The sequence below is a fragment of the Labeo rohita genome, chromosome 21 (genome assembly GCF_022985175.1).
Source record: "Labeo rohita strain BAU-BD-2019 chromosome 21, IGBB_LRoh.1.0, whole genome shotgun sequence".
Lineage (NCBI taxonomy): Eukaryota > Metazoa > Chordata > Actinopteri > Cypriniformes > Cyprinidae > Labeo > Labeo rohita.
In genome coordinates this window covers 1,388,668-1,413,002 of record NC_066889.1, presented here as the reverse complement: position 1 = coordinate 1,413,002, position 24,335 = coordinate 1,388,668, and the positions used below count along the sequence as shown (strand labels likewise).

The 24,335-nt window shown below is 38.0% G+C and overlaps 1 protein-coding gene across 2 annotated transcripts in view; it reads left to right on the top strand.

Annotated features, from left to right (window-relative positions):
• Window positions 1-23,722, top strand: part of jade2 (jade family PHD finger 2) — a 43,576-nt gene extending 19,854 nt beyond the window's left edge. For both annotated transcript variants that reach the window (XM_051093109.1, XM_051093108.1), the window contains exons 8-12: window positions 4,092-4,208; window positions 4,300-4,812; window positions 8,672-8,789; window positions 14,568-14,696; window positions 16,859-23,722. In XM_051093109.1, coding sequence (XP_050949066.1) covers window positions 4,092-4,208; window positions 4,300-4,812; window positions 8,672-8,789; window positions 14,568-14,696; window positions 16,859-17,607 — 1,626 coding nt within the window. In that variant the 3' untranslated portion in view covers window positions 17,608-23,722. The remainder of the gene's footprint in view (window positions 1-4,091; window positions 4,209-4,299; window positions 4,813-8,671; window positions 8,790-14,567; window positions 14,697-16,858) is intronic.
• Window positions 23,723-24,335: the final 613 nt, after the last annotated feature.

The window sequence follows — 24,335 nt, the reverse complement described above, 5'->3', positions numbered from 1 at the left end:
GGACTTCAGAGCGTGGATCGTGAATCATTTAATTTAGATCAGAATTTCGGAGCGGGTTTGCAAATTTTTTTTGCTACAGATCGAAATTTTGGAGTGCGGATCGTGAATCATTTGATTCAGATCAGGATTTCGGAGCGATTTCGTGAATTTTTTTTGTTTAGTTTTTTGTTTTTAAACGGTAGAAAACATCCAAACCATTAATGCAGTACAGTTAGAAATAGAAAAAGAGAAAGTATACACAAATACAGATCCCTTCAGAAACACAACAGTGGTTTTACTGTAATTTTTATTAGTATATTTTTATTTATCTATTTCTCTATTTTCAGAATTTGAAATGGAAGACAATTTTATCTGTATGAACCCTGTTTTAAACGAGTAGGTTTTGTTTTTAAAGTCTTAAAGGTGCAGTGTCTCATTTTTGTATCACTAGTGGTACTGACATTTTATTTGAAGCTGTAACAGCGTTGTTTGTGGTAGGACTGTTTGTTTGTGCGACCATTAAAAATTAAAAATTAAGTGTTTGGAACTTTATGGAGGAATAAAATATTGTATTATTGCAATTCATTGCAGCTTTAAAATGAACATTTGGAAGCACCAGGGCATTTTAAATCACTGAATTATTAATTATAATAAGGAAATGCAGAATGTTCTGCAGTAACAGTAGAAGTACTCTAGCATATTTTTTTGAGTAGAAATGCATTATTCTCTACTGTAAGCTCTACTGTACACTCTCCGTGCTGCAGTGCATGTATCCAAATAATCAAAATCAAATTCACTGGTTATTATTTCCATTATTGTTTTTGATTACTTGTTCAGACACAGTTGAGTTGAAATGAGTTTTTGCTTCGCAAATGATTGCTTAATAAAAGATCCAATAAAGCAGTAAAAGCGCAAAGGAAATCACCCCCTAATCGCTACAGAACTCGTTCACACTTATTCATCTGAAAGACACTTTGCTTTTAACAGAGTTAACTTGCAATTAGCACGCAATAATGGATGAATTCTAATTGAAATATTTCCTCAGCTCTTTTTATGTCTCGTCAGATGATTGAAAGGAAAGCTTTTCAGCCGGAAATTTGAACTTGTTCGGTCAGGTGGAGGGCAAGATGTTTTTGTAAAGGAGCGCCCTATTTCACATGCAAAAGGCTGCTGAATATTTGAGTCAAAGGGGGACAAAAGCAGAATTGACAGGAAGAGGAGGATTCAAAGAGGGACTTTTGAAAAGCCTGGTCAAAATGGGTATTGCAATAACGTTTACAGAAGCTGAAGAGAGAGGCAGGAACAATGGCAGAATGACAGGGATGTAGAGAGACACAAAAGCGAGTGAAAAGACTCACAGAAATCACGTAAGGGGCTGATGAATGAACCGAACCGAGCACATGAGCTGCTGCTGAGCTGGCACGTCTTCAAGACGCAGCGAATTCAGTTCTACGCCGCCCCGTTCCCTTTGATTTTTATCTGTAACACTTCGGGGAAAATCAGGAGAAATTCTGTACGGTAAATGTTCATGTCACAATGCAAAACAAGCCGTTCGTGAGACTCGCTTTTAAAGAATTGATCTTGAAACTAACATACAGCTCAAGATGTGAAAGTGGCACTCATTGTCCCTGCTGTAGGTTCTGCTTTAGTTCATTTGTCCTTTTGCATTGAAAATAAGTGTCCTAGTTTACTAGGTAGCTTTTTTTTCTGGGTGGCTCCCTGTCTGCCCATGGGGGCTAGCGATACATCTTCAGATTAAACCAGTGAAATCACAAAATACATTGTAACCCAATTAGAGGATGTGTTTTATCATGATTCTGTTCTGGCATCTCTGTCTCAATATACAGTACAACGCAACATACTTTCACATCAAATGTAGACTCGGTAGAGTTACTCTCATGGGCACATTATTTGCATGTGCTTTAAAGCCTTGCCAGTTAGATGGCTTTTTCTGAGCGTGTACACCGTGCACACGTACTAAAAGCCTGTCAAACAGCGTATGATTTCTGGACTGGAAGTCATCGTTTGCATCTGATTGCACTAATACTGTCAAAAACACAAAGTTTACATGAACACAGCTGGTTATGTCTAAAGTGAAAATAAACAGTGAGAGAAAAACAGATGCATGCCTGTATATTAGATACGTGCAGCTCCTGAAGAGACAGCAGGCTAATTGTACCAAACATGCTGCCACTTGTTATTAATGTTAATAAAACAACAAAACACAAAGAGAAAAATCACTCGCTGCTCTTGACTGAAGAATTTTAATACAGTTGCTTTGATAAGAATCAATGCATAATTTATACAGTGAATTGTATATAGCGTTTCATTTTTATATGTGACCCTGGACCACAAAACCAGTCTAGCATGGGTATTTGTAGCAATAGCCAATACATTATATGGGTCAAAATTATCGATTTTTCTTTTATGCCAAAAATCATTAGGATATTAAGTAAAGATTATGTTCCATGAAGATATTTTGTTAATTTCCTACTATAAATATATCAACTTAATTTAGACAGCTTTAAAGGCACTTTTCTCAATATTTATTTATTTATATATTTTTTGCACCCTTTAGATTCCATATTTTCAAATAGTTGTATCTCAACCTAACAAATCATACATCAACGGAAAGCTTATTTATTCAGTTTTCAGATGATGTACAAACCTCAATTAAAAAAAAAAAAAAGGTTTAAAAATAAAGTAATTTTAGTTTAAAAGTAAAGTATTTGTAATGTGTATCTTTGTTCTTATTTTTTAATAATTTCCTACTGTAAGATAAAATAATGATTTTTATCTTCACCCACTTTGGGCTAAATTTTTGTTGTTGTTTTTTATTTTATATTTTGTTACTTTGCAAGGCTTTTATTTAAAATATGGAAATTAGTTTGTAGAGCTGTCAAACGATTAATCGTGATTAATCGCATGCAAAATAAAAGTTTGAGTTTGCCTTTGTGTGTACTGTGCGTAATTATTATGTATATATAAATACACACAAATTAATGTATATTTAAGAGATATGTTATTTATGTGCAAAATGTTTTATTTATATATCATATAAATTCTGTAAAAATTATAATAAGTACATATACTTGTAAATATTTCTTAAATATATACATGGATGTATTTGTATTTATATATACATAATAATTAAACACAATACACACACATATATTAGGCAAACTCAAACTTTTATTTTGTATGCGATTAATTGTGATTAATCATTTGACAGCCCTATTAGTTTGGCTGCACTGCTCAGACAACTTGCAAAATAGTTAAACCAACATGACAAAAAAATTGTGATAAAACCGTGAATTGTGATTTTCCTGAAAAAAGTTGTGGTATGATATTTTAGCCATATTGCTCACCCCTACTTCACTGTATAAATAAACATTAATGACACAGACATCAGCAGGTTTATTGAGGCTGCTGTCTCTTTAAGAGCTCATGCATGAATCTAATAAACTGTTACACGAGCTTTGTTTTTCAACTGTTTACATTCATATAATAGTCTATATACTGATTGTCTTTTAATAAAAACTGTTTTTATGTGAATATTCACCAAGATGGACATTTTGACATAATTTTGTATATATTTGGACGTTATGCACAATAAGGTGCAAAACTTGGTAGTTGCTGAATTATGTAAATTCAGTAGTCAGATGCTGGTTTAAAGTCACTAGAATTTTTACTTTTCTAAGACTTAAAAGCATGTGCAATTGATACATCCTGTCATCTTTTTTGGCGTCTTTTGCAGGAGTTTCCTGCATTGTAAATGCGGAACCTGCTGGAATGAGTAGAATTATGTGCAAGTAGAATTCAAGCCCTGAGCTCCATCTTTTGAGCTGCCTGCACATGACCAAAATGATCTTATTAATTGTGCACACTATTTTCATCACAACCAGCGGCGTTGTACTTTTGCACTGTGGGTTTTGAATGGGTACTTTTAAAGAGACCGTTTTAAGATCTATTTCATTTATTTGTGCGTAGTTATCTTCATTAAGAAATTAAGAACGTATCCGTTCTCCATCCCTAATCTGATCTCACACATAACACTTTTTGATGTGTCGACTGGGTGTTTTCTGACTTGTCTTGTTACCATGTTATCAAAGGTGAGCATCGGCTGCCCTGAGAAGATGGAGCCTATTACAAAGGTGTCCCACATCCCAGCCAGTCGTTGGGCCTTGTCCTGTAGCCTGTGCCGTGAGCACACAGGTACATGTATACAGGTGAGAGACATGCTGCTTTTGAACACTCTAAGAATGTAAGTGATGACAGAATGTGAACCAGAGCTCTAAACATGCCGTTCTGCTTACACAGTGCTCCATGCCATCCTGCATCGTGGCCTTCCACGTCACCTGTGCGTTCGACCATGGACTAGAGATGCGCACCACTCTGGCAGAGAACGACGAGGTGCGCTTCAAATCGTACTGTCTAGAGCACAGCAGCATATCGCGCTCAAATGCCGGCGGGAATTCAGACAGACCCGAAACGCGGCACGCTGGTTCGGATCTGCCAGGGTCGCATACGGATCGTGCGAAGCAGGACCAAGCAGAACGGGAGAAAGCCAGCCATCGCAAGCAGAAGCTGCAGGAGCTCGAAGATGAGTTTTACAGATTAGTGGACCCCAAGGAAGTTGCAGAAAGCCTTTCCCTGCCAGATGCTCACGTGGACTTCCTCTACCAGTACTGGAAGCTGCGGCGAAAGGCCAACTTCAACCAGCCGCTGGTGGCCCTCAAGAGGGACGAGGTGGACAATCTCGCCCAGCAGGAGCAGGATGTTTTGTATCGCCGTCTGAAGCTCTTCACTCACTTGCGTCAGGATCTCGAAAGGGTGAGTACAGCTGCCCTTTTCTCACATGTTCTCTTTTGTAAAGCGCTCAGTAATAATTGTGTCAAACAGGTGTCCTTAACATTATTTAGGCAAACCGGTATTCCTGCCAGGGCTGCACGGCGAGTCTTAAATAACGTTGACAAAATTCAGACATCACGTGAACCGTCTTAACCAAACCTGCTGTGTTGCCATGAAAAGAGGTATTATTTCCATGTTTAGGTGTGGAAACATTTACTGTCGTCAAGCGAATTTTCAGGGGTGAATTTTCCAGTCATTTTAAAAGGAGCCCACGCAATCGAGAACGGTTTCCCTAATCAGATTTCACAACAGGTTCAAGTTGATCACGCCATTTTGCCATGTTGACAAGCAAAAAGCTACTTGATTTAAAAATTGACTTTTGAATGAGCTGTGCTTCATGCATTTCTACGCTAATGATAATAGACAGTGGTCCATGAATTTATGAAAATTTCTATCTACATGTTTAATCACGGTTTTGTTTTAATGCAATGGAGATAAGCAACAACCGGCAGGGGACTCTACTTTTGAAAGTTTTGTTTCTGCGATGTCACAAAACTTGGGTGTCCAGTGACTAAAAAAAGAAAAGTAGCTGTGATGAGTTTAGTGTTAGTCTGTTTAATGTTTTTCTGAGAACAGAAAATCAAAAGGGCTCTTTACCCCAGGAGGACTCTTGTACCCTACTGTTAAAGAAGAATAAAGCATGTGTATATACATTTTACATGGGTTATGAGCTATGACAGGATTGTGTGATGGAACCACATTTTCCACAATCCCTAGCTTCCGTAAAGCTTCTGTCTAAATCAAGTTTTACAAATGTTCATTCATATAATCATTCCATCCATCAATTCAACCAACCATTCCATCATCCATCTGTCCAGCTGCCCATCCATCCATTTCTACTACCATTCCATCATCCGTCCATCCATCCATCCATCCATCCATCCATCCATCTTGTCTGTCTGTCCATTATTCCAACCATTCCATCATCCGTCCATCCATCTATCCATCCATCTCGTCTGTCTGTTCATTTATCCAACCATTTCATCATACATCTGTCCATCCAACTATTACATGCGCCTGTCTACTATTCCATCCGCCTGTCTGTCCGTCCATCCATCCATTTCGTCTGTCTATCCATTTATTAATTTATCCAACCATTCCATCATCCATCCATCCAACTATTCCGTCCATCCGTCTCATCTGTCTGTCCACTTATCCAACCATTCCATCATCCGTCTGTCCATCCATCCAACCATTTCATCCGTCCATCCATCCATCTGTTCATCCACCTATTTTCTCTGTCTTTCCATTTATCCAACCATTCCATCATCCATCCATCCATTTCTCCAATCACTCCATCAGCCATCTGTCCGTCCATCCATCCATCTTGTCTGTATGTCCATTTATCCAACTATGCCATCTGTTCATCCATCCATCCATTTCATCTGTCTGTTAAATTATCCAACATTCCATCATCTGTCCATCCATCCATCCATTTTTCCTACCATTTCATTATCCATCCATCTGTCCATTAAAACGCAGATAAAGAAATATTAACTGAGGAAACTGAAGACAATAAACGTATGATTGCTACAATATATGGTTTGTCTGTGTTCTTCAAGCAATCTTGGTATTTCTATAAGGATAAACTACATTAATACTGCAATGCTAATCGACATAGCCTTTATAATACTATAAAATAGTATGATTTCAGCCTCATTCTGTGATATGAAACCATGTCTGATATCAAAAGGTTATATCAAACACTCGACTGTGTTATGAAGTTAATTTAGAGAAAAAGCATGTCAGTCTTTGTTGGACGACAGGTTTGTAAACAATCTTATATACATGCAAAACTGTATCGCACACATGCTACTAGTACGTTACTTATTTAAGGCTCAGACCGAGTTTTTTTTTTTTTTGTCGCGCTGTACAGTTTTAACCAAACCAGTTCTAGATTGGAGCTCCTCATTTAGCTAGTTTCATGTCCGCCCTCAGTGTCACTACGTACTGTCGCACACAGAAATATGTCAACAACTAGACTTTATCGTTATTATCGCGGGAAGACTAATTCTTATCGTGTGGAAAAAAGATATCGGCATCCTAATCAAAAGATCCGTCCATCTATCCAACTATTCCATCCATCCGTTTGGTCTGTCTGTCCATTTATCCAACCATTCCATCATCTGACCATCCAGCTATACCTTATGTCCTTCCATCTGTCCATCCATCCATTTCTCCTACCATTTCATCTTCCGTCCACCCATCCGTCCATTGAGTTATTTTATCTGTCCATCCAACCATTCCATCATCCATCCATCCATCCATCCGTCCATCCATTTTGTCTGTCTGTCCATTTATCCAACCATTCCATCATCCATCTGTCAATCCAACTATTCCATCCGTCAGTCCGTCTGTCCATCTATTTTGTCTGTCTGTTCATTTACCCAACCATTCCATCATCTGTCCATTCATCTGTCCATCCATCTGTCCATCCATCTGTCCATCCATCCAACTATTTCATCCGTCCAGCCATCCTCCCTCCTATCCATTGATCCATCCATTCCATCCAATCAACAGTTCGATCCATTTATCCAACCATTCTATCATCCATCCAACTATTTCATTCAACCGTCCATCCATCCAATCATGCTGTTTATTCACTCATCCATTCCATTCAACTATTTATCCATCAACTCATTCCGTCCATCCAACTATCCATTTGTCCATCCATCCAGTCATTCTGCCCTTCTATCTGTCTGATTTTTAAAATAGTGTCACAGGAGAGAGGGGAAGGCTGCTCTTGTCCTCAGATCAGGTTGTTGACTTTTCACACTATATCCCATTCTAGTGTAATCCATTATACTCTACTCTCTATATCAGCATCTACTTCTGAGAGGTCTCTTTTCTCAGCTGTCCTCCTGCTGTCCACCTTTACCAGCCTCTCTTATCTCACACACACACACACACACACACACACACACACAGGCTGGCAAAAGCACAAGCACCAGATATCTCAAGGGAGCATCAGCACTCTGAAACACTGATGTTGTTCTGCCAAAATGTGTATTTTCACACACACACACACACACACAGAGAAGACATATTCAAGAGACTGAACAGATTTGAACCAAGATCTTTGCTGTGAAAACTCAGCTGATGCAACTAATACTACAGCCCCAACTAATCCTGCATTTAGTGTGTTGCTTTTATAATTTATCTCTGAAAGAAGAAAAGCATATAAACTAGGGCCTGGCTTTTCCTACTGAGAATGGATTGATTGATAATACTATGTAAAACAGATGTAATTTTTAGACCAAATTAACTCTGGATGGATTAATGGATAAAATGACTGGAAGGACGGAATGATTGGTTGGATGCATAGAATGGTTGGATGGCTAGGTGGAATGGATTGAATGGGTCTGAAAAGGAAGCGGCCTTTGTGATATTTATGAGTAATGTGAACTTATTAAATTGGAATCCACTAAAAGTCTTTGCAAACTTTGCAATATAAATGAATAGCTTGAGCGTGAATTGCATTCTGTCACACTGTAGAAAGGCGCCTCTGGGTGTAGATAATATATATGGGTGTAGATCTGGGTGAAATTATAACTGGGATCGTTGTATTTGAGTCCCCTGGAATGTAGACAGAGAAAATAGTCCATTTGGATTTCAAATCGACTTTAATCTGGTTCTAAAATGTGTTCAATGTAACAAACAGAGTCACATGGAACGTGAGCATTATCACTGCAGGTTTTACATCGTCGCCCTACACAGAAACACTCCTAACCACAGTGATTTCAGTTCGTAATTTAAATGTAAATGTTGTGTTTTCTTTCAGGTCAGAAACCTGTGCTACATGGTCACACGCAGAGAGAAGATCAAACACTCTTTATGCAACCTGCAGGAGAAGATCTTCGGTTTGCAGATTCAGCTCTTAGAGCAGGACCTGGCTGGAGGTATGAAACCTCTTATGCAACAGTCTGTATGTTTTTCTTTTGCTGTTTTGATCAGTGCCAGTTTTTGGCACAATATCTAAGTTGGCAATGCACTAAAGTGCAGTTCATTTACAGCATTAACCACAAATAGCGGTCAAAATAGACCTGTCAAAAATGTGGTTTATTTTTCTATTTTAAACCACTGGTGAGTGAAAGAAGGTGCTCAAACTAAATATTTGTTAGAAAATGAAACTGATACTTTGTCTGTGATGTTAGCAGTTATTCCCAGCATATTTGTGTTGTTTTGTTGTTGTGTAGCATTAAATATTAAACTTTATCCCCTGTTTTCACAGACAAGGCTTAAGACTGAAAAAGTCTGAGCTGTTTCAACTGAAAGAAACTTGCACTGATTGATCTTGAAATAGGTCAGTGCCCTTGTTTCATCTGAAGATGCATACCAGCAATGTCTTTCATAAGGCATGTTTATAAAAACAACTTTAACGTTAATCAAACTATGGCCTAATCCTGGCTTAATCTAAGCCCTGTCTGTGAAACCAGGCTTAAAATTTACAAAGTTAAAAAATGAAATGGCCACAAACATTCACTGTTGAGGTCTAAGCAATATGATTATAGGGATGAAGGGAGAAAATGAGCAAAACTGCCAAACTGAAACAAACAGAAGATGCTGACATGCACAGTTGACGTTTTTAGCACCTTCTGTTATTGTAGTGCATTATGGGATTAAATGAGTGCACTCAATAATGTCCACTCTAGTTTTGGACACGACTCCAAATGGCCGTTCAGTCACTACATACAAGGGTATAGGGGCCTATTTGGCGTGTATCTTCAGGACACTGATTTCACAACAAATGGGCCACGTCCAAAAACATATCAGCCCAACTTTTAGCGACACCTTTCACACACTTTACACTGTCCAACCTAATTGTATTTTGTGAATATAAACTCTTTTTGATTTTGATGGCTGCAGCACACTTCAGAAAAAAATGGGACAGAGGCAGAATGAAAGATTATGAGATTATGAAAAGATTATGAAATATCCAAGTTAAACTGTTTTGAAACATTCCACAATAAGGAGTAGGGTTGTCCCAATACCAAAATTTTGACTTTTACAATACCTGACTAAACAGGAAAAATATTTGAATAATAGATGATCCAAATGGAGATCATAGTTATTTTATCTATTCAAACAAAGCATTTTATTCCCCCTTTAAAAATAAAAATAATAATAATAATAAAATGTAACCCTGGACCACAAAACCAGTCATAAGGGTCCATTCAATTTCAAAACTGAGATTTATACATATGAAAGCTGAATAAGTAAGCTTTCCATTGATGTATGGTTTGTTAGGATAGGACAATATTTGGCCGAGATACAACTATTTCAATATCTGCAATCTGAGGGTGCAAAAAAATCAAAAAATTGAGAAAATCACCTTTAAAGTTATCCAGATTAAGTTCTTAATAATGAATATTACTAATCAAAAATTAAGTTTTGGGATGAAGAGAGAAAATGACCAAAACTGCCAAACTGAAACAAACAGAAGATGCTAATATTACTAATCAAAAATTAAGTTTTGATATATTTACTGTAGGAAATTTACAAAATATCTTCATGGAACATGATCTTTACTTAATTTTCTGATGATTTGTGGCATAAAAAAAAATCTAAAATTTTGACCCATACGATGTATTTTTGGCTATTGCTACAAATATACCCCAGCAACTTAAGACTGGTTTTGTGGTCCAGGGTCACAAATAATAATAATCACATGCCGTTGCCACTACACAGGATTATGGTGAACATCTACCGAGCCTACAGATATGTAGAGATCTTTGCTATATTGGTAAGTTAGCATAAAGGATAAAGCCAAATCTTATTTCATGATATAGTAATTTTATTTCACAACAACAATTTATATCATGACATAGTCATTTTTGTTATTTTATCTTTGTTATTAATAATAAGAACCTAGATGCAAGTAACAAACTAAAGGACAACTACAATAAAACAAAGACACAAATGAAATGTAGAGGGCCCTATGAAATCTGTTTTATTTTTTCCTAAATTCCATTTTTAAATTAACTATTTTAATGGTCACATTAAAAATAATATTTATCAAAAGCATGTATAATTAATTGAAATCATGGAACTTGCAGAATTTAACAGCAATTTATTAAAAGTTTAACAAAAATTTGTTTTTAAGGCCTTATGAAATAAGTTTTATTATTTTTCTCAAATTCTGTTTTTCATTAATTTTCTGGATTCTATTTGAATCGTTTCATTACTTTTTAATAACCAAATACATGTCTAAAGAATTTATAAAGGATAATTAGATTTGATAAAGAATTATAGGCTATTTTTCAGAAATACTGTGTTGTGTATTTACAGTTTTCTGGTAAATAAATTCTGGTAAATATTTTTTTCTGGTAAATATTCCTTAAAGGGGTCATCGGATGCAAAGTTCACTTTTTCATGTTGTTTGAACATTAATGTGTGTTGGCAGTGTATGTACAAATCTACCCTATAATGATAAAAATCCATGCAGGGGTTTTTAATTAATCTGTAAAAATAATATCCCCTTTTTCAAATCGAGCCGTTCTCAGATGCCTGATGTTGTGGCGTCACACCAACAGAGGCCGCTCCCACCATAGTTGATTGACATGAGCGTCTTACCTTAGACCCGCCTTAAATCAGCTGTAACAGTACGACCTCCATTGTTTCGATGCCGGAGCAGGGATGTAAGTTAGACAAGAATATCTCCGATTGAGCGATTGAGGTGTTGTGTTGCTGGATGTAATAATGAACATAGTGGTCGTCATTTACTCCCGAAATCTGAGCTGCTGAAGATGCAGTGGATTACGTTTGTTTGTGAAGGGAATGTGCCTCCCGATCTACATATATCCGTCTATGTTTGTGCGAATCATTCATGATCCAGCTTCACTTACAGCAGAAGTGAGTATAAGGTTTTTTTTATCTTTGCGATCGTCTTTCCTTGTAACGTGGTAGTTAGAAAGTTTAGCGGCTAAATGCGGCTAATGTAAACAGGCTCGTCACTCCACGGAGAGAAGAGAGGGGCGGGGCGAGCAGAGCTTATTTGCATTTAAAGGAACAACCCCTTAGAATGAGATGATTTTTGCAGAGCTCATTTTGACAAGGTAAAAAGGGTGTTGTTTTACACTACCATTGAGAATTTTTAACCAAAGTATATTAGAGACTTTTCATTAAGACCCTAAAGAATCATATCAACTTGTGGAAAATGAGCATCCGATGACCCCTTTAAACATTGTTTTAATAATATTTTTATTATTAGTAGTAGTAGTATCTTTACATTTAAGTAGTATTTTAATATATTTCTGACTGTCTAGTTAAAACAAACTTTTATTTTGACGGGTTGTGTGAAGACCTTTAGGGTCTTTAATATATAGCGATGTTTTTCCGCAAAAGAAACAGTAAATTGCTCATGAAGTGACTCTCAGAGCAGTTCTAGAGAGTATGTTCATGTGTTCATGTACTCGTATGTGTATAGTAAACAAAACTGCACGCAGAAGTACGGCTCTTATTAAAAAAATGCATTCTTAAAGTACCGGTACTAGTAAAATATGGAATCATACCGTTTTAAAAGCAGGGTTTCGTGATACTTTTTAAGTACCGGTATATCGCGCAACACTAATAAGGAGATGCATTTGGTAACAGTTTAGAGCATCACGATTGGTTAAAAAAACAAAAAAAACAAGCATCCACCAAGTCTTAGTCTTTGCAACCAGACTTAAAGAGAGAATAGTCAAACCGTTAAAAAACATTTCTCAATGCAAGATTGCAAAAAATGTAGATCTTTCACCATCTACTGTACATAATATTGTAAAAATATTCTGGGAATCTGGAGAAATGATTTGAATAGTGAGATAATGTGTTCATTTCATATTATGAAATACAGTTGTTTTTATGCTAGGTTTGTTTCATGTTAGAATATAATTTATCAAACAAATCTAATGGTTCTCAATAATATTTAAAACAAAGAAGTCATGGTTTTTGTTTGAGCGTCCAGTGTCCCTGTTGACCCGTTTTTCCCACAGTGCTGTGTGAAGGAGCTGTAGTCGCTCAGATCCCTCGTTGCAGTGTTCATTATTCCTGAATCTCTGACTCAGCACTTTTCTCTACTCGCTGGCTCTCTGTCATCTGCTGTTAAGACCCATATTTATTCTGCCTTCCAAAAAAACACACAGATTGGCATGCGACCGCTGGGCCTGCGCCTGAGCCTCATCAGCGCGGTCCGCGACATTCAACAAGACCGCTGAAGGTTAATCTGTACCTTATTTTTCATACGCAACATACACTACAACCAAACCCTCTTGACTTCACATTCAAGCAGCTGTCTGCTGTTCAGATTCACTACAGTGATGTACAGAAGCTTTGCATGACATTAGGTGACTGATCCAAATGACAAATTATTTTTTATTTATTATTAAGCTTTAAATGATCTTAGCTATTTTGATGCCAGATCATTTAAGATTACATTTAATTCTGAATATTAATCCTTTAAAGTCCAACATAAAATCCACAAAATATAAAAAAAAAAAAAAGTACATGTATTTTGAGCAAAAACGTGTACATATAAATAAGTCATAAATCCTATAAATATCACTCTGTAACTGCCAATAATGTCTTATAAGAAGATACACTAAGTTTTCTGATCAAAGCTCTGTAGTTTCAAAACATATAATGCAATGCAATACAATAGTGATTGAGAGATGAACAACGAACGTTACTCAAAAGCCTGATGATCATATGGTTTTTCTGTAAAATAATGTCTGGATAATCAAGTAAAGCTCAGCTGCTTCAGTCCAGTGCTCATCTGGAAATATTATGAACGGTGCTTAAAAATATCTGCATAGTATCACATAACTGAAATTACTGTGGCTGTTCAAATTGGAAATCATAACCAAACATTCTGATGACAGAATTATTCCCCCACAAAATTTCATGATAGTTAAATCTGCATCAGTCGACATTTAAGGATTCTCACTGATGTAAGTTGCAATAAGAATGTGTTCATTCTGTAACAATGCACTAAAATATAAATGAATAACTATAAAGAATTAACAATACTGTGTTTTATAATGGATGTTATGAATTCATGAGATCAGGAAGGACAGTTTTTTTTTTTTTTTTTTTTTTTTTACATGTTTTGTTAATGCAAAATTAGATGTTTAAATTCATGCATAAAATGTTCTAACATTTGGTGTACAATTTGGTTTGTCTCATTAACTAACAATTTTGTCGATTAAAATTAGATGCCATTTTAATCTGTGTAAAATTGACTGAAATTAATTAATTGGATATGAAATACTAAATTTAAAGTGAAAAGCACTTGTTAACAGCCAGGTTTGTTCTTTGCAGTAAACATATGCAGTACACAAGGTGTTGTTTGGTTGAGATTCATGTCTTGCGCCCTCTTGTGGACTGCTGATTTAAAATCTGCTGTTTGCTGATCTTTTTCTCAAACTCAATGCTTTGTAAAGCTGTGCTGGAGACAGTGCACATATTGTATGTCCTTCTGATCAGTTGAAGTCTCGCAATCTCCATTAATGAGCTGATGGTCTGCATCAGGTGTGTTTGTTGAGGGAAACGTTCGAAATAATGAAATGAAATTAATAAAATGAACTACACTGAATATAATTTAAAAAAATGTAAAAATTCAAATTTGGTTGACAGCTGTAAGATGTTTAATTGCTCGTTTTAAGTATTTTGCATGCTCTTTTATGTTCTGTGCCTATTAGAAAAAACTCGGAGGGGGGAGAAGATTCATCGCAATGGAGTCAGGGAACGAGTGAAAGAAAGAAGGAAGAGTAGTCCAGAAAAGAAAGACAAATGGAGATCAGATGACAACTCTCTATTCTCACAACTGGGTAAGTGTGTCACTGAAAGATGTACAGAGCTGCCAAAAAATCAGCGTGGGGGAAGTTTCTTTTAAAAGTAATGCATTACAATATTGCGTTACTTATAAAAACAAATTGCATTACGTTACTTTTGTGTTACTTTTTGTCACCTGATCTTGGCTTGCTTTATTTTTAGTACAGGGTTTGTACATGGTGCTTAAAGTACTTAAGCACTTTTTGAAATTTAAGGCCTGGAAAACCCTTGAAAATGGCAATATTCCTGAAGAGGCACTTGAAAAGTGCTTGAATTATTAAAAGACTGTTTTTCTATGAACTAAATGTTTCATTTTGTCAATAAGCGCAAAATTCAGGCAATTCAAAAAAGCATCACACCTTTTTCACTTATTTCAGTTAATGTCAGAAAACAATTGACAAGTAAGTAGTAGTAGTACAGACAGTGTCGTGTAAACATGGCTGAAGATGCGAAAAGAGGAACAAGTGAATCAAATCAATTGAGTCATTTACGCTGGAACCGCTCAGATTGATTCAACTTTGTGACTTTGATCATTCATTTCAAGCGTTTCACTAGCAAAAACCAGATCAAAGGAAAAGAGCCATTCTTTTTAAATTTTAACATCGCTTGTAATGATTTTAAAAAGCACATAGTGAAACAGTTTCGAAGTGTTCCAATGGGATTGTGAATCATTTGATTTAGATCGGAACGGGTTCGTAATCATTTTGCAAATTGAACGATTCAAATCAAATGATTTACAATATGCAATTTGAAGTCCTGGTCCAAATCAAGGGATGTCTAAATCAAATGATTAGCGATACGCAAAGTTCTGATCTAAGTCAAATGATTTGCGATCAAATCATTATTCAGATCAGTACTTAAGAGCGTGGATCGTGAATCATTTGATTTAGATTGGAACTTCGGAGCGCAAAACGGATTTTGGAGCAATTTTATGAATCTTTTTTCTGATTTGTTTTTTTCTTAAACAGTTGAAAACATCAAGCCATTTAAAGGGGTCACCGGATGCCCATTTTCCACAAGTTGATATGATTCTTTAGGGTCTTAATGAAAAGTCTCTAATATACTTTGATTAAAAATTCTCAATGGTTTTGTAAAACAACACCCTTTTTACCTTGTCAAATTGAGCTCCGCAAATTGAGTTCCTTTAAATGTAAATGAGCTCTGCTCGCCCCCGCCCCTCTCTTCTCTCTGTGGAGTGACGAGCCTGTTTACTTTAGCCGCATTTAGCTGTTTAGTCGGGAAACTTGCTAGGTGATTGCAGAGGTTCAAAAAAAACCTTATTCTCACTTCTGCTGTAGGTGAATCTGGATCACGAATGATTTGTGTGAACATAGACGCATTTATGTAGATCACGAGGCACATTCCCTTCACAAACAAATGTAATCCACTGCATCTTCAGTAAGCAATGGAGGTCAGACTGTTACAGCTGATTTAGGGCAGGTCTGAGGTAAGACGCTCATGTCAATCAACTATTGTGGGAACGGCATCGTGAGAACGGCTCGATTTGAAAAAGGGGATATTATTTTTACAGATTAATTAAAAACCACTGCATGGATTTTTATCATTATAGGGTAGATTTTTACATACACTGACAACACACATTAATGTTCAAACAACATGTAAAAGTGAACTTAGCATCTGATGACCCCTTTAAGCAGTACAGTTATAAAATCAAAACAAAGAAAAAATAATAAATAAAGTATACACAAATACAAATCCCTTAAGAAAATTAACTGTGGTTTTACAATAGTGAAAGTGTAGAATTTGAAATACAAGACACAAGTGAGATCTCTGATTGAAGTCTTTAAAAATCAAAAAAGTAGTGCTTGAAAAGTCCTTGGAATGTCCTGGAATTTCATTTTACAGTATCTGTACAAACCCTGTTAATAACAAAAAACCCAAAAGTTATATTTTTGGCACCTGTAAAGACCCTTTGACACCAAAGCCTCAGACCTAACACACAATTTCTCTCAACACGGGGACAGAAGAGCTGCAAGTGATTAAATGGGAAACAAATTCCAACTTCAGTTCTAGTCCTGGATCTACATACCTTTTACATAATCCTGGATTCGTTGATTAGCTGGTTCATTTGTGTTTGATTGAGGTCGGTAGTAGCAGGGTTGAACTCCCCCAGACTAAATGTCTGTCTCTTCCACAGGTTTCTCCAAATCCTTCCCGCTGGGCGGCTCCCTGTTCGACAGCTGGCTGGCTCAGTCCGTTCACATCACGGCAGATAACATGCTGAGCCAGTGGTCTCTATCCGGAGAGACCCGCGACCCCTCCGGCAGCCTCCTGTCAGACCAGCTCCTGCAGGGCGAGGAGAGCCTGCTCAGCCTCATGATGGACCACTCCATCAAATCCACCTGGAAAACGCCCCAGCTGGGCCGAAAGCCGCGGGGCGCGCCGCGCAGCCGTCGGAAGTCCGTCTCGCTTCCGAGAATCGGATCTGCAGTTAAAAACAAAGTCTGGCCTGAGGACCAGCGTCCCAAACGAGGAGAGCGAGCGCGCCACGTACACCACCATCACACCCGCAGCAGCGATGGCAGGCCGGATCCTCTGCAGCCAGCCATATCCCAAATGGACTCGTGCCACATTTCCGAAGAGTGTGGCTCTTGGGACGCCGGCGCGGAAGGTGTGGAAACGGAGAGCGACAAGCGTTCGCAGATGGCCTTGCGTCTGCGTCTGCCTAGACAGGGCAAGTCACGCTCTAAGAGCGACACGGCGGTGGCCTCGATGCCGAACAGCACTGGGAACAACACCTCGGCACCCGACACCGAAACGGACGGCTATTTCTCTGACGCGGAACAAAGTGACAGTGAATTGCGCTCGTTCAGCCGGAAGCTGCGCTTGCCCCAGCTGCATGCTGGGAAGGAGGAGGTAGTGCGGCGAAGCGTGCTTGCCTCCTAAATCCGTTTTCGGAAACCACGGTGTTGCTGTAGGAGACGCGGTCTCTCTCCCGTTTCTAGACCTTCAGATGTAATGGCGTGTGTTCTTTCTCGCTTTACGTGTCAGAGTATATTAGTCCGTCGCCTACATTTATGCAACCATAACCATTTGTGCTTGACAAACGAGAAGAAACGAAAAAGTCTAAATGAACACTGTTGGACGTGTCCTCTTGGGAAGCAATAGGATCTGTCCTGGAACAGGGACGATGACGTGGGCATTATGACGTCTGTTCAGGTTGTGTTCGTTTTATATGAATACGTCTGTCGTGTGTCTCCAGAGGATGCGGCTACTTTCAAGTGATGTACAGAGAAAATAGGACACAAATAAGCACAAATAGCCGTCGGGGAATGTAGCACACATGTACCTGTTGTATCCACCGCCTCATTCGCTTTTACAGAGACTAGACTCACACTTGAGTGTAATTCTTATGTGCCAGTGGACAGATCAGCTTCCATCATGGGTGAATCTCACGAATGTGAAGCCTGCTGTAGGAGCCGTGCGACAGCTGAGCACGATTTTTACGTTTGGTCAATCAATCTCGAGTGGTTCGAACTTGTAACGTTGGTTGCTTGACTGTTTTTGAGTGATTACGTCTACTGGTAATCGAAAACACCAGTTGAGTACTTTTTATTTTACTTTGTTTAATCACGGTGGTTGTCATTTGTGTAAGTGCGCACAACAAATTTTGGGTCATTAATGGAAACTTCAATGTCTTGGCTCAGAAGAATCTGAAAACTGGTCTTTTTATATATTTAGAGCAAGATGGCGAGTCAAATGATACCCAGTTTTCCCACGTTGGCAATTTTGGGCTTTTACAAAAAAAAAAAAAAATCTATATTTTATGAGTGCGTTGGCGTATCATTACGAAAACTTGGTATGTGTCTTTGGCACCATGCCCTGATGGTACTCAAAAAGTTTTGGGGCAACACCACCTTGTGGTCAAAAATGATAATAAAACAATAAAAGTAAATAACTTTGTAATTTGCAAATAACTTTTGATTTAACTATTGTCTTAAGACATTTTCACGTTTTATTACGATAGGACAGATCAGAACGGAAAGGAAGTGAAATGGGAGAAAGATGGGGGCGGATAGGGAAAGGTCCTCGAGTCGGGATTCGAACTCGGGACACCCGAAGCACAATGACGCCTTATGTTGGCGCGTTGCCCACAAGGCTACCGGCGCAGAGGAGACTTGTTTTGTTAGATTCCCCACGAATTTCACCAAATTTGGCTTAAATTACCTTCAGACAATGCTGGCAAAATGTTCCGGATTTCGTGTCGATAGACAAAGCGGTTTTCATTTAACGCGTCAATGAATTTGACGCCATGGTGCCAAACTGCACCTGAGGCTGTATTTCTGCAAAGCTTTGACATACTGACACCAAACTTTGTGTGTCTTCCACACCTCATACTGACCAAGCCACAGCAATTTGACAACAGTGCCACCTATTGGTCAAAAGTGGAAAACTCTTAATTCTTATTACTAATGACTGAATTTATAATTTTTCAGACAGTTTGAGTAAAATCAGCTTAAAATGTCTTTAATTACTCGTTGCGTTTGGTTTGATGCTCGCTGCCATGCTTGCTCCTCATTCTGCCTCTGTTGTGCTTGCAGCTATATTTACATTTGGACTTGAATTCTAAGTCTAAGGAACCTTCATGCATCTTGAAATGTGCATTAGAGATCAATTTTTGCTTCAAGGAGCTTCAGGTCCATCTTGAGCCAAGACACTGAGGTTTCCATAAATGTCTGTGTGACCCAAAATTTGTTGAGTGCCATGACACAAAGATGACCACTGTGGTTAAAAATTGTGGTTTTGCAATACCAAGATGGAGATAATTGCTCAAAAAAAATTTTAAATGGTCATGCAACTCCATTGGACCACTTGTGATAGTTCTAGTTACAACTAATTAGTGTTTAGACTTTTTTTGGGGGGAACTTTTTGTGAGATTCACTCTCATATCTGGATATTTCTCTTCCACTTGTTTGTTCATTTGTTCAGAAAGGACCGTTGTCGTTCTCCATTAAAGCGTGCCTTCTGTAGCCCCCCAGTCAAACAAACAATCAGCATGTTTAACCGTTTTAATACAACAATGGCAATCAGAAACAAAAACCTGCTTGGTCCAAAAGCTTGTATGTAAATGTCAAGGTCGTAGAGATTCTAGGTGCCTAGAAAACAGCATCGACCCAACAATGCTAAAATCATCAATCCTGCTTTAGCGACGTCCGTCAGTCGAATTGGATTCGCACTTACAAAGTGTCCTCAGGCTTTGCTAATAATGTTCTCCCTCTGATTGTGACGTCTATTGAATCAACCCATGGTGTTTATCTCAGGGTTATAGAGAAGAAGTGATTGCAATCATCTGAAAAGCTTAAACCTGTACATTCGCAAACAACGAGTGTTTCTTTGCCAAAACGTCACGTTTTGAGATGTGTAATGTTGAAACACTGAGTTTCTTTTCTTTTATGTTGTATGATGATGCCAAAGAAAAGTAAGTCAGCATATGCTCTGAAGTGGATGTAAACTTTGTGTCTGGATCTTCTGAAGATCTCAGCCTGCACTGATGTCCACCTGTACACTCCTGGACCGCATCATCAATCGAGCATCGTCCTCATCCGCGATCACTTGCGTGAGCCCCAGTGATGCTCCGTTTTTGTTTATGAGACAAAAGCAACCGATATGTAGCGTACGTGATGCGTGTCAGTGATCGGAGGGTTAGTTCGCCCAAACAAGGACAGTTCTGTATTCAGTCTTGTCGTTCCAAACCCGTTTTGCCGTTCTTTTCCACACAGTGAAAGCGAATGGGTCCAGAAAAGACTAAAAAAGCAGTCCATGCGCTACATTCCAAGTCTTCTGGTTTCTTATGATGCTCAGCCCGAGTTTAAGCATCTGTGTACCGAAAACCTTCCCTAGTCATCGGCAAGTTTGCGAATAGCATCGTAACCAAAGGACTTTTCATCAGGAGACTAGAATACAGCACACGAGTCGCTGTCATTTTCAGTCGTACGGGTTTGGAACGACGCCGCGGCGGACGAACGACGGCTGAATTACTTTCACTCCTTCACTGGCTTAAACCGCGACGGCCGTCTGCTGTATCCGTACAGACCACAGACAGCGACCTGTACAGATTTCATGTATCTTAGCTGCTTCAATAGGGACTAATCATAGCGCTGGTCATTTGCCGTTCTCTGGTTCAGTATGCACCCAACGCAGACATGGAATACTGTGCCTTTAGTGACCTAGTTTCAGCCTCCTGCAAGAGTTCACGCTTCTTTATCACGCTTCGTTGCCGTTCGTGTACCAAAACTATAACATATACTCTACGTAATCTCTGTAAATGTTCAGCTTCTGTGCAATCGTTTTCCTCCCACGACGAGAATGATAGAGTAGATCTCGACACTCGTGCGTTGTTCGTGAGCCATCCGCTTAAACGGCAAAGGGTAGCTAGTCTTAGCACTTGGTTATTCTTTTGTCTCTGCTGTTGGCTTTCCCTGGAAGGGTGAAATGCTGGAAATCAAGACCAATGAGGGGTGTGCGATATTGACAAAAAATGATATCTCAGTATTTTCAGAAATTTTTTGTCACTAATGATAATTAGATGACATGTAGTGTGTTTTTGTGCTGACTCTCACTCTCAAAGATTTTCAGATTCTGTTAGTTGTTAGTACATTTTCCATCTCAAGTGGCATTTACACAAACCATTCAATGCAGCTCAGAAATGGCATGAATGCATTTACACTGCAATTACAAATGCTCAACACTGTCTTAACAAGACGCAACGGGACAAGATTCTAGCGACAAGCAATTTGTCTGTCCACATCAGACGCGACACGACTATGCGATCCAGAAAAATCAATTATAAAATCACAGCCAATCAGAAGCACGTGTGGGCGGGCTCTCTCTAAAAGCCTTATTAAAAGTACATACCATCTTTGTTATGAAATTCTCTTGTTGGTTTGAAGTAAGTTCACATTTTTAACATACGTTTGCTTTAATTTATTTTTGAAATTTGAGGTAAACTGTCTATTGTTGCTTTCAGTATGGCTATAAAGGTCACACGAAATGATATTCAAACTCACATTAGACACTTTTAACATTGAATAAAGCACATAATCAGTACCTGAGATTAGTATGGTGCATTCACATGGGGCGTGTTTGAAGCTTGGTGCTGATGTGAAATTAGCCAATCACATTACTCATCTGGTGTTGCATGAACATGAATGGCTAGCAAATGCATTAGGGTATTTGCATAATGTGATTGGATTGGCCGATGCCTGTGCTGGCACTTGAAAAGTTTAAAGGTTTTCAGTTTCTGCCGTGAGCAACACCAGTGGCGCAACACAACAGATCCACAATTCAATTCGGCAACGCATGATCTCATCATGAAACAACAGTGATGGGGTAGTTAATTTCAGATTTTGTTTCTGATTTGAAATATGCAATTTAATTGCAAGTTCAGCAAGCAGTTTTTGAGATCTCAGGATTCCCCCATTCATTTAGATTTAGAGCTGCCCGGAGGCGTGGCAAATATGGCTGTTGAGTAAACAGACTTATCTTGAAAGGGACTGAGTTTAATGTTATGCTTTAAAAATAACGTTTGGGATGTATAAATATTAAAAATAAAACAATATTTTAAGTATGAAGCTAATACCACCAGTAGGTGATGAGTTAAGAAGGGAGTCCCTCAAATGATTTGTTCAAAAACGTGGATTCATTCAGTAACGAAGCACCACTGGCTTTGTTTGAAACTATTTTTATTGTGCAAAATAGAGCAAAAACAAACAATACTGTGTATTTTAACTCATTTAATATTAAATTCCTGTGTAAAGTCATATCACATTTGCATGTGCTCATATTTGGAAAAACAGCACTTGTTCTCGTGTGATATTGTTAAACAGCCATAAAGAGCTTTTTTTTTCTGACTGCATTTACATCATCTTGTTTGGTTTGTGCAAAGTGAGTGACACTGGACAACTTCAGCTCTCGCATCGTTCAAGCAATTAGTATATTATCCTTAAAGACGCATATCGCACACCCCTAAGACCCAGCTTTTCTTTTGAGTTGAGTGGTCAGTTTTAAGTGGTTCTTGCCTTCTCAGTACATGGAGAAAGTGCCGTGAACAGCCGTTCATTTCTCTAGTGGAACTGACTATTGAAGAAAAGTCGTATTTCATCCACAGAAATAGCCAATTTGTAGGACCAGTACCTTTTTTTTTTTTTTTGCATTTGTAAAGATGTCTGGACATCTTAATATTATTATTAAAATCAGCATGAATAAGATTCATTACAAAAATACTTCTACTTTTAAGATTTTAAGGGTTTCATTAATGGTTTTTGGTGAAGTATCACGAGCTTCACCCAAATATCCTTCAGTGTTGTCGTTCACTTCCAGACGCTCCGTTCAGATCCTCCTGCAGCGCCTCAGAAACCCGTCGTGAAAGATCTCTCGCTTGTCCAGCTGCAGCTTTTGCTGTCATATCGCAATCCGAACTCTCCTGTCTTGTTTACTATGCAGCGAAATTTCCCCACGAGCCCCTGTGACCGAGCAGTTTTTTTTCCGTCTTTCTCTCTCGGAAGAGTAAACGAGGCGCAGGAGAGGTGAAGCACTTGTAGTCCATTAAGAATCACACGTGTCCTGTAAATCTCTCGACATCTTCCGCTCGACACGGTTAGGATACGATGATATGAATGTCGCAGGAGTTTATCCTTCTATGTTCTTTGTTTCAAAGAATGTTGTGCCATTTGTTAATAGCAGAGAAAACTATTGAACATATAATTAGAAGAAAAAAAAGAAGAGCTATTTTAAATTATTTTAGGCTTTTTTTGCGATATTTATTTTCTTGTATTGGAAATCTTTATAGAAGGAAAAAGACAAGTATTTTTCATCAGTGCAAAAACCTATTTTTTCCTTTTTGTACATTTTCCATGTTAAGCAGTCTTTAGAGCAATATAATGTTCCTGTGACTGTATGTGCATGCTGTTTGTGATGCCTTAATAACAGCTCCCGTCCCATCATCGCCAGCGCTCGGCCGTGGTCGACCAGTGCAGTCAATAAAGCTGTGCTTTCTGTCTAACGTCTCTGTGCTCTGTGTCGTTACTCAACACACACAAAAAAACACAAGTGTGATCACTTTCAGTTACAGTTACATTTCAGCTATTGATGATGGATGGTTGGTTGGTGACAAATTACTGTCTTCATGAGGGAGTCATTGAATCGTTCATTCAACCGATTCATTCAGGAGCAAAACAGACATTATGAGGTTATTTATGCTAAATGGAATAATTAATTTGCAAACTTGAAATGAAAATGTACTACCCAAACTGATATGTTTTTTTTTTTTTTTCTTAAATGCATTTACACTGATGGAGAGGGCAATTGAGATTGCATTTTAATTAAAATTGTATAAATGAGGTACAATCCAGTGTTAATATTAAAATGCATTCCGAGGCAAAATTTATTAACACGCCCACACTCTAAAATGCATTTTCAGAAATAGATGGATATTTATAATGTGTTAATGCCAAAAGGGTAACAAAATGATTTAAAAGTCCTTTTTTTCTTAAATGCATTGGCACTTGCACTTACTTGGGTAATTTTTTCATTACATTTATATACATTTGTATTGTAATATGGATTTTTTTTTTTCACCTATTGGAAAGTCATTGCAATCATTTCTTTTGCTGTTG